Below are 11,187 nucleotides of genomic sequence, written 5' to 3'. Positions count from 1 at the left end.
GATGTCTTACTGACACATTTGGTTTCCAGTTCTGTCATGTACCAGGAAATCGTACTTTGCTTTGCCTCTAGAAGGCTTCAGGATTATAGCATTAAACGACATATCAGATGGGAATACGCTGCAAAGATTTGTATTCTTGGAGCAAGATCAGCCAGCACAGCTGGATTTTATTACTTGGGTTTTTTCCCTTACCTTTTGTGTTGAAGCCATTTGGTACACTTTCAAACGACAATTCCCTCTTCTGTTCGTGTCTGCTGTTCACAGCCATGGAAATGGAAACATTCCCCCTTTGGCTGAAACCAGGCGCAAAGCCTGGAAACACTCTGGTCAAAGTCTTGCACAGACCCCAGTCCTCTATGTGAGGCCTCTTGAGTATATCAAATCCCTCCCCCCATAGCACGAGCAGAAAACACTGATGCGTTGCAGAGCACTTCATCACACTGCCCAGCCTGATACTCGGTGATATATGGTCTAAGGATGACAAGACCCCTGTTTAGTACCTGAAAGAAGAACTGAATTTATTGCTAACTGTGGGAAAGGAAAATTACGCAGGTCTCTTGCAATCTCTTCTTGCACAACACACTGTTAATCATACATAAGGTTTCGAGTTCAAGTATTGGTAGATTTAGAGGCATAAGCATTAACATCATCTGTAAAAGGGCTTTCCTTGGATGAGGCTATTGTTGATTGGCTGGTATTCAGGGCCAGGGCCACGCGTAGCTAACAGAGTCTGCCCTGGATTTTAAGCAATGAGCTTCGAAAAACATATTCACTTCTGGCGATTACTCACCGAGTGGACAGCTCCAAAACTTGTTTTGATGGCTACTTATCACTGTATTACAGAGCAGTGGGTCTTTCAAGTTGATCTGAATATTTATTTTGGTTTTTAGAGTTTTCTCTTTGTGCTGGAGAGATGGCTCAGCCATTGAAGGCTAAGGCTCGCAACCAACAAGACAAGATTTTGTTTTGTATTTTTAATTATGTGTATGTGCACCTGAATGTGTATATGTGCAACACATACGTGTAGAAGCCCATAGAGGCTGGAAGAGGGTGTCAGCTGCCCCAGAACTGGAGTTATAGGTAGCTATGAGTGACCTGGTGTGGGTGCTGGGAATAGAACTCAGGTCCTCTGCAGGAGCATTATTCTTAACTGCTGAGCCATCTCTCCAGCCCCCTAACATTAATCACCAAAATCATTAAAAGCTGTAAAGACAGGGTCCCATAAACGTGTGGTTGGTTCTACCTTAGATATGGTTTTGCCTATGAGAGCTGATTTTTGACGTAGAGTTGAGTAGCCCAATTGATCTGGTTTTTGTCTGCGGCCATTTGTTGAATCATCTGTCAGGACAATTGTGTGGAAGCACTGCCGGTTCTGGACAGCAGACATCAAATGAATGTGAAGCCAACAAATACATCTAGAAGAATCTTGAGGGCCCAGGAGGAAGACATACTGCAAACATCTAGGTTTAATCAAGAAAGCAAAATGTGGTGACTCCCCGTGTCTACTTTACACAGCCAATTTTCTACGTGGTATAAATTCAGACACAGCATGAAATGTTAGCAATGTCCCAGATCCCTTCCTTCTGGCCTCAAAGGAGAAGGAAGGGTATTTATTATCCATATGCTACTCATTAGTCTCTTACCCATAAATCCTTGTGTTAGGAAATTTAAACTTTTTTGAATGTCCCCAGGGCTAGTCTATCCTATTCACTTCATCAGCCAACGTGAAGAAATACTTTTTTGATGACCACTCTGGTTATTTAGCTTGTATGGTAGGGACATTTTCCTTAGAGTCTTTTCACCAGAAATGGTTACAGAGTTTGTAATCTTTGTAAGGGGATACGGACCATTGGGATGTCATAGTCTTGGAATGGCCTAATTGTCCTACATAACAGTTTGTTTGGGCTTGGGGTTGGCATTAAGAGTGTTATGTTCACCTAGAAGCACTCTGGGAACAACACAAGAGGCGGGGTCAGACCCAGTGCAGCTGTGGGAATGTTTTCACTCAATGATGTGGCAAAGAGTTAAATGCTAAATATGGTTAATTCCCATTTCTGCCACACCACAAGGGCTTTTAAAAATACTTTGTGGGGGGTGGCGCTGGGGATTAAACCCAGAGCTTTGCTTATGCTGAGCATATACTCTACTACTAGGCCAGACTCTGAGCCCCTATTATTATTTGCCGATTATCATTTTTAGGGCTGGGGATATAGCTCAGTGGTAGAGCACTTGCCTAGTGTGTGGAAGGCCCTGAGTTCAATCCTCAATACTGCAAAAAGTTTTTTTTGTTATATAATTCCTCCTCAATTGTATTAGCAATGGCCTGAAGGACTTAATTATAGATAGTTTTGATGAGTTCCTGTGGGGAAGGCTGGATTTAGAGAAGTGTTGATTCCTTCACCATAAGAACATGAGGGGATGCAGCAGCCATCATTACCTTATTTTCATTTATTGATTTTTTTTCATACACAGCTGATAAGCCTATCAGGTCATTTATGCAGTCCAACATGAAATGTGACATTAAGGCAAGAGAGGTGATGTCCAGTTTAATGCCTTCATCCCTCACCTCTAAAATGTGCTATCTTTGAACCAGCTGAAAACACATTTTTAAGGTGTAGGGGAGATGGCCCAGTGGTCAAAAGCATTTACTGCTCTTCCAGAGGCCTTGAGTTCAGTTCCTACAAAGGGCAGCTGACAACCTCCTGTGACTCCAGCTTGAGGAGCGCCAATGCCCTCTTTGAGTTTCCACAGGCACCAGTCCATATAGAGCAGACACTCACACAGACACCTGTACAGGTATGTACATAGATCATTTTTTTCCCATAAAGTATTGTCAAGGACCAGCAAGATGGCTCCAGTGGGTAAAGGCACCTGCTGGCAAGCCTGTAAACCTGAGTTCAGCCTCTGGGACCCACATGGCAGGAGGTGTGAACTGACAGCTGGAAGTTGTCCTCTGCTATGTGTGTCCAATGCTTAAAAATAATAACTCAGCCGGGCGGTGGTGGCGCACGCCTTTAATCCCAGCACTCGGGAGGCAGAGACAGGCGCATCTCTGTGAGTTCGAGGCCAGCCTGGGCTACCAAGTGAGTTCCAGGAAAAGGTGCAAAGCTACACAGAGAAACCCTGTCTCGAAAAACCAAAAAAAAAAAAACAAAAAACAAAAAAAAACCCCCCAAAAAAACCCAAAAAAACCAAAACCAACCAAACAAACAAAACCCCCCCAAAAAACCTCAACATTTCACTATTCCACTGGGTGAATCCACTCTCACAGCTTATTTATTCAGCCATGGAGGGACATGTGGATTGTTTTCAGTTTTTGGGCTATGAAAGCACTGTCACAAGTATTTGCAAACTTTTTTTTTTGGGGGGGGGGGGTCAGAGCCTCATGTAGCACAGGCTGACCTCGTATTCATTTTGTAGCCCAGGCTGTTCTCGAATGCTTGCAAACTTTTTTTTCCCCGAGACAGGGTTTCTCTGTGTAGCTTTGCACCTTTCCTAGAACTCGCTCTAGAGAAAAGGTTCTGCGTGTTCACCTCCAAGGACTTGGTTTTGCCTCAGACAGTGGAGTGTTTGCACGCAGAACCTGCTTCCAACCTCTCTCTCCCCTAGAGTCAACCCCTAGTCACCAGGGCCGAGGCCAACGCAAAGCCCATGGATCCCCACTGCCCCAACAAAGCCAGCGCGATCAAATCCTCTGCGCATGCTCACACCCGAGTCTCCGATTGGTCGCTTAGGAGCGTGGGGATGTTTTCCCAGGATGCTCTGCGCTGCTGTCATGGCTGCCCCCGTGTGCCTGTATCCTCACAGGGGACGCTAGTCCTGTAGGTGTCTGGACGGTACCCGTGGCCACCAGACGCCGGCGACCTTTGGTCCCTGCTCCTTCTGCTTCCTCCTCCACCGTGGGACCCTCGCGGGACCCTGAATTGGGTCCAGTGATGCCGGGGGTGACGTGGACTCCGGAGCGGGCGCTTCTGAGGGGCTTCTCCACGGAGGCGGAGCGGCTGTTGTGCAAGCAGGAGGGGCGCTGTGGCTCAGGTGGGAGAGCTGTGAGGACAGGGATGCCAGCCCTGGGTACAGAGGAGGGGTCAGCAGGGGGGCAGTTTTGTTCCATGGTCTGAGATCTGGTGCTCTGGGAAAGTTCCCGAGAGACAGACTTGAGCTGATTTTCTTCATTCAGGACTGACATGTAAAAGAGAGTTCGTCAGGGGGAAAAAAATCGCGGTTGTAAAAGTATTGAGGCAGGTATGAGCTGGGGAATATGAGGGAATCATGAGAGCACCTGTGTGTTTGGATTGGCCTCCTGGGGGAGAGTATTGAAGGTCGGACCTCGGCAAAGGAAACTTCTGTGTCGGTTGGAATCTTTGTGAATTTCCCAAAGAAGGGTACTACGCCTATTATTATTGTTGTTGTGTCGGTTGGAATCTTTGTGAATTTCCCAAAGAAGGGTACTACGCCTATTATTATTGTTGTTGTTGTTGTTGTTGTTATTATTATTATTATGATTATTATTATTTCTGTGTGACTCCACTTTGCTGCTCATAGTCATTGTAGGTATCCTGTATTTCTAGGAGGGGTGGTGTTGGTAGAGTGAGAAGGATTTGCTCAAGACTTAGCGATTCCTGTATAGCCAGCATTCTGTTTATACCGTTTTGTATATTAAAATATCTATGTAATGGATTGTCATTTACGCTTAAAATCTGTTGGCCTGTGGGCCTGATTTTTTTTTTTTAATTACAGATATTGGAGTTTTCTTAGACTTGCTGTTGGAAGGGAGCTATGAGGCCATGTTCTTACATTCAGTGACACGAAATATATTCAACTCCACAATGATGGCTGAAGAAAAGATTGACAGCTGCCTGGAGAAGCAGATAGTAAATTTCCTGGATTGCTCTACGGACTTGGAGGAAATTGAAAGGTAGAATTTTATTTGAAATTTCCACAGAGGGCTGGAGAGGTGGTTCAGTGATTAAGAGCACTTACTGCTGTTTCAGAGGACTCAGGTCCAATTCCCAGCACCTGCATGGTGACTCACAACTGTGCAACTCCAATTCCAGTGGATCCAACATCCTCTTCTGACACTCATGGGTACCAGGCACATATGTAGTGTGCATATATACATCAAATGAATAAATAAATTTTGGATACTTTTATGGCAGCTTGGCACCATAAAGGCCCTGCTATTTAGCAGTTGTTTGATAAACCTGAACTCACGATGTGTCAAGTAATCTCCGTGAGGTCTCTGGTCCAGATCTTCCAGAATGAGAACTGAAAGTGGTGTGGGATCAAAATGAGTTTTGTATATTAGAATGACACATGCTTGGGAGTCACTGCTACTCTTCCCAGAGCTTAGATTTGGTAAGTGTTAGCTCTCAACTTGTGTCCTTTTGCTTCTTATTGTTTCTCATTTTGTTTTGTTTTGGGGAAGAGTCTCACTATGTAGCCTTGTCTTGGAACTCACTATGGAGACCAGGCTGGCCTCAGACTCACAGAGATCCACCTGCTTCTCTGCTTTTCAAGGGCTGGGATGAAAGGCACGTGCTTTAAAGGGGGCAGCTCATTTTTTTTTTTTTTTTAATGTGTAAATGTACCTTGAATCCTGCTATTTCTGGGTTACTGAAAGATGCTTGCATTTCCATTTGCTATGTCTCAGATTGTTATCTCTGAAGCGATCAGAGAACTCCATGTGCTTATTATGGAACCCTCAGTTTACCTTTTTTCAGTTAGGATGCCTGCACACTGGTTAAATCTAAGCCTTCTAGAGGCTTCTGTTTTACTGTCATATGTTGTTAGCTTACTTCTTCTTCTCATCCATCCATGATGTCTGTCTAGAATTCTTAACCATCTCCAAAATGCCTATAATATCATTCTACCCTGATGTTTACAGAAGTTTCAGACAGTGGTCCGAAGAATAAGCCAACTAATTCGTTAGGTTGTAAAGATAAATAAGACCTAACACAGATTCATAAATAGTTCATAATTCTGTTTCATTTTTTTCTAATTTCCAATAGTGTCATTCTTGATTTTGTTGTTGTTGTTTGTGATCGTGTCATGTATTACACACTTGGCCAGGGGTTTGCAATAAACTCCAGGCTGGCCTCAAACACATAATCCTTTTGCCTTAGCTCTTCAAATTTGGGGATTACAGGGATATACCACCATGCCCAGCTCCAGCTCATTTTTGATTCTGTTTTTTTTTTTTTTTTTTCTCTTTTGCCACTTAGGATTGAACTTCAGACTTCTCACATTCTGCCATTAAGCTGTATTCCTAACCCTTTTTTCTACTTTTCATTTTGAGGCAGGGTCTTACTAAGCTGTCCATGGCGGCTTTGAATGTGTGATCCTCTTGTCTCAGCCTCCTGAGTAGCTGGGACTGCATTCTTCTTTGCTGGCTGATGTGTTTCTCCTGTAGTAAAGTTAGCCTCGTGGTGCCCATTCACATCCCTCCTGATGTGTTTCTCCTGTAGTAAAGTTAGCCTCGTGGTGCCCATTCACATCCCTCCTCTTTCCCCAGCACCACATGCACACACACAAATGCATTATTCATAGGTGCACCAGAATTGTAGTTTGAAAAGAGGCACTTGGTATGACCTCTTTCAGGGTACACTCTCCAAGAGAATGTTTTGATGATGGGGAGATTCTGTGTCTCTTGTAGTCGGTATGGTAGCCACTTTTCATAGTTGGCTATTGAGTACTTGAGATATGGAAATTGTGACTGGAGACTGCATTTTAGATTTAAGTGAAATTAGATTTACATCTATGTTCACATTTTTTAAAAATATTATCTATTTTTATTTTATATGTATGGGTGTATTTCGCCTGTACCAGTGTTCCATGTGCATGCAGTGCATGTGGAGGCCAGAAGAGGGCAGCAGATCACCTGGAAATGAGTTACAGACAGTTGTTAGCAGCCATGTGGGTGCTGGGAATAAAACTGGGTTCTCTGGAAGGGCAGCCAGTGCTGAGCCATCTCTACAGCTCTAGATTAAATTCAATTTAAAAGTCTCATGTGGCTAATGGATTTATTGGACATTGAAGATATAAATTGTACTTAGGATAGTTTCAGCTATTACTTGATGGTTTCTTTTTTCTTTTGTTTTTTGTTTTTTTTCCAGACAGGTTTCTCTGTGTAACTCGATGTCCTGGAGTTCATCACTCTGTAAACCAGGCTGGCCTTGACTTACAGAGATCCACTTGCCTCTGCCTCCTGAGGGCTGGGATTAAAGGTGCACACCACTATTGCTCAGCCTAGTTTTTTTTTTCTTAATTAAGCTGAAATTAAGTAATATTTGTACAAGCATATGGTGATGGTGGTTGATATTTGTTTATTTTCTGTGCTGGTTGGTTTCTGTCAAATTGACACAAATCTAGATATATCTGGGAACAGAGAATCTTAATTGAGAAAACGCCTCTGTAAGATTGGCCCAAGCAAGTCTGTAGGGCATTTTTTTGATTAATGATTGATGTAGGAGGGCCCAGCTTACCATGGCCATACTGGGTGGATAGTCCTGAATGATATTGGAAAGCAGGCTGAGGAAAACCATGGAGAGCAAGCAAGCAAGCAAGTAGCATGCTTCCATGGCCTCTGCTTTAGTTCCTACCTTCAGGTTCCTGACTTGAGTTCCTGTCTTGATTTATCTCATTATGGAGTGTGACCTGAGGATTGTAAGCTGAATTAAACCCTTTTCTCCCCAACTTGCTTTTGGTATTTTTTTTTTTTTAAATCCCATCACTAGAAACCCTAACTAAGACCTTTACCATTCTTGTCTCTAGACAGCAGCTGGTTTTCCTACTTGGTGTGAGCAGCTTGCAGCTGTTTGTTCAGAGCAACTGGACTGGGCCTCTCGTGGACTTGCACCCTCAGGATTTCTTACCACCTGTTCTGCTTGAGCGGTTTAGTGAGGTATGCTTCTTGGACATGTTATGTATACTTTTTTTTTCTAAATGTAGTTCTTTTCAAACAAGTGCTCGTAAATTGGAGTTAACAGTAGATAGGAAAGAGATGACTCTGTTTGCACAAACTGCTAAGAATGCTGCCTTCATTGATCTTCTGACCTCCACACATGCTGTGGCATTTGCATTGGACTTACACATATACACATGCACATGTAATAACACATGTACATTACATGCATGCATATTTGCATGCACACATACACAAAGACTATGTCTCCTTTGCACTCAGCACCTAGTTGAGAGAGTAGACGTGATCATTGTCATAGATCAGGGCTTCTGATGGTTCTCTCTAGATCTTGAGCCCTGTCTTGATTCAGTGGTTACATGGGCCTGGGGCTGGTGAGGTCCTTTCAGCTCTTTTCTTGTGGGTTTGCAGCTTCTTCTTGTTGCCTGTTGAGTTCTATGAACAGTTGGATCCTCTTTTCTATTTTGATTGTACCGGGAGTTGAACCCATGGCTCAGCATGTTAGGCAAATACTCTACCACTGAGTTAAACTCTCATTGTGATACTGTCTTTTTGTGCTCTGATCTGGACAAGCCTGGGCACACTGCAGTGGAAGACCCCGTGTGCATCCTGATAGCATCTCTGACTCCCACTTTCCTGATCTCAACAGTTTCTTGTGGATCATTCCATGCTTTTATTCACGGTAACTGTGTATGGCTACCTTATACTTTTTATTTTCAGTTTTTTTTTTTAATTTGTTTGTTTTATTTTATGTGTTTGAGTATTTTACCTGCATGTATGGATGTGTACTATATGCATGCTGTCTGAGGAGGTCAGAAGAGGTTGAGTTTCTTGGAACTGGAGATATAGACGGCTGTGAGACATGATGTGGATGCTGGGAACCAAGCCCAGGTCTTCTGCAGGAACAAGTGATCTTACCTGCCCCTTTCTCCTATTTTTTGAGGCACAGATTCACTGAGAGCTCATTTTCACTGGAGCTCATTGACTTGACTGAAATGACTGAGCAGGAAGCTGATTGGCTCTTCCTGGCTCTGCATCCTCAGCACTGGGATTACAGAGACTTTCCACTGCACTGGGGCTTTCCTTTTTTTTAGGTGGGTGCTGGGATCTGAACTCAGGTCCTTATACTTGTGCAGAAAGCACTTTACCAACTGAGTTCTCTCCACAGCCCCAAGCCTTCCTCTTTGGGGATCCTTCTATGCACTGTAGTCTGTAGTCTGCTCACTGTTTGATGTGAAAGACCTGGTTGTTAATTTTCATTGATGGAAATTAGGGATTGGGGATGTGCTACATAATAACCTTTGTGATGGAGTGAATCCTAAGTGAAATGTAAGTATATAATACATACTTATATGTATATAGTATACTCTTCATGTAGCGTTACTTCTTGTTTTGAGACAGCCTCTCACTATGTATAGAGAGAGCTACAGCCCTGGCTGTCCTGGAACTTACTATGTAGACCAGGCTAGCCTCTAACTCAGAGCTCTGCCTGCCTTTGCCCCCTGAGTGCTAGGATTAAAGGCATGTGCCACTACACCTGGCATGGATTACTTCTTATTGAACTTTGAGGGTTAAAAAGGTCACATGAGGAATGCATATAGTCACAAGGACATGGTGCACATGGTGGGCAAGCTGCATGTGGCAAAACCTGATTTTCCATGGAGACAGCAATGGCCAGTTGTAATTAATAATCTGATGCAAATTCACTCCTATCCACTACACTGGGAGAGGCAGGAAAACACATTCCAAGAACAGTTCTGTGTTTTAAAGAACCTGAGGTCGCAAGGCTCTTGTTCTCTTGGAGTTTTCTCACAAGCACTCAGAATTCTCCTCACATGACTCCATTCTTGGACTGTGTTTGGACATATACTTGTTTAAACTTCTGGACTCAAGTGTTCAGCTTTCTGTGGCCCCACATTGGAATGCCAAAATGTTGTTTGTTTTTGCTCTTTGAGGGGCATGCCACCCAGCTCCCAAATAAAACACACATAGAGGCTTATTCTTAATTATAAATGGCCGGCCTTTAGCTTGGCTTGTTTCTTGCCAGCTTTTCTTAAATTAGCCATCTGTCTTTTGCCTCTGAGCTTTTATCTTTCTCTTACTTCTGTAATCTTACTTTCACTTTTACTCTGTGAGTGGCTGGGTGGCTGGCCGGCTGGCCCCTAGCGTCCTCCTCTCCTTGTTCTCTTGCTCTTCTCTTTTCTTTTCCTCCCAGATCTCTCCTATCTATTCTCTCTCCCTGCCAGTCCCGCCCATCCTTTCTCCTGACTAGCTATTGGCCGTTCAACTCTTTTTTAGACCATCAGGTGTTTTAGACAGGCACAGTAACACAGCTTCACAGAGTTAAACAAATACAACATAAAAGATGCAGCACATCTTTGCATCATTAAACAAATGTCCACAGCATAAACAAAAGTAACACATCTTAAAATAATATTCTACTACTCAAGTGATCCTTTTGCCTCAGCCATTTGGGTATTTGGAATTATTGATGCACCCCATGTACCCAGTCAATTAAAAACTGTCTTTAAAGCTGGGCGGTGGTGGAGCAGGCCTTTAATCCCAGCACTCGGGAGGCAGAGCCAGGTGGATCTCTGAGTTTGAGGCCAGCCTGGTCTACAGAGTGAGATCCAGGACAGGCACCAAAACCACACAGAGAAGCCATGTCTCGAAAAACCAAAAAAACAAAACAAAACAAAACAAACTGTCTTTAAACATTTTGATTGGATTTCTGGTCCTCTGATTTTAGAACATCTCGTGTGGCTGTCTGACAGGGCAGGATGGGTTTGGAGGTCTCTAGTGACATTTGCAAGGTTGTAGTCACTTCTGGTGTCTCTTGCTGTGTAATTAATGAATGTTCTCATTTCTAAGCTGAATTAATTGAAATATCTGTGTGTTCTTACGACATATAAGAGTGACTATTGTTAAATTGTGTAACCTTACACACCTTTTTCAGGTCAAAGGACTGGATGCTATCATTCTGGGCCTGCTCATTCTAGATGGTGAATCCATCTACAGCTTGACCTCGGAACCCATACTGCTGTTAATAGCACGCATTGTGCTAGTGAACGTCAGACATAAACTAACAGCTCTCCAGGTAAGGCATGGGAAGGCTCTGTGAGCATTTCACTAGGTCCCTTTTGTGCCTTTTAATGTCAGACTGATGTTGGCTGTGTCTCAGTAGATTTCGTTTTCTATATCGTCTTTGAGAGACTTAATTTTAAAAGTCTCATGAAAATAAGGAAAAATATTTTCTTTCCTTGTGGGAT

The 11,187-nt window shown here is 43.3% G+C and overlaps 1 protein-coding gene across 2 annotated transcripts in view; it reads left to right on the top strand.

Moving 5' to 3' along the window:
- The first annotated feature begins 3,759 nt into the window (after positions 1 to 3,759).
- Ttc27 (tetratricopeptide repeat domain 27) overlaps positions 3,760 to 11,187 on the top strand; it is a 130,917-nt gene continuing 123,489 nt past the window's right edge. For both annotated transcript variants that reach the window (XM_059248265.1, XM_059248264.1), the window contains exons 1-4: positions 3,760 to 4,035; positions 4,738 to 4,915; positions 7,771 to 7,900; positions 10,875 to 11,015. In XM_059248265.1, the coding sequence (XP_059104248.1) occupies positions 3,936 to 4,035; positions 4,738 to 4,915; positions 7,771 to 7,900; positions 10,875 to 11,015 (549 nt within the window). In that variant the 5' untranslated portion in view covers positions 3,760 to 3,935. The remainder of the gene's footprint in view (positions 4,036 to 4,737; positions 4,916 to 7,770; positions 7,901 to 10,874; positions 11,016 to 11,187) is intronic.

This window comes from Peromyscus eremicus, chromosome 22 (assembly GCF_949786415.1).
Source record: "Peromyscus eremicus chromosome 22, PerEre_H2_v1, whole genome shotgun sequence".
Lineage (NCBI taxonomy): Eukaryota > Metazoa > Chordata > Mammalia > Rodentia > Cricetidae > Peromyscus > Peromyscus eremicus.
This window is presented reverse-complemented; position numbering and strand designations above follow the sequence as displayed.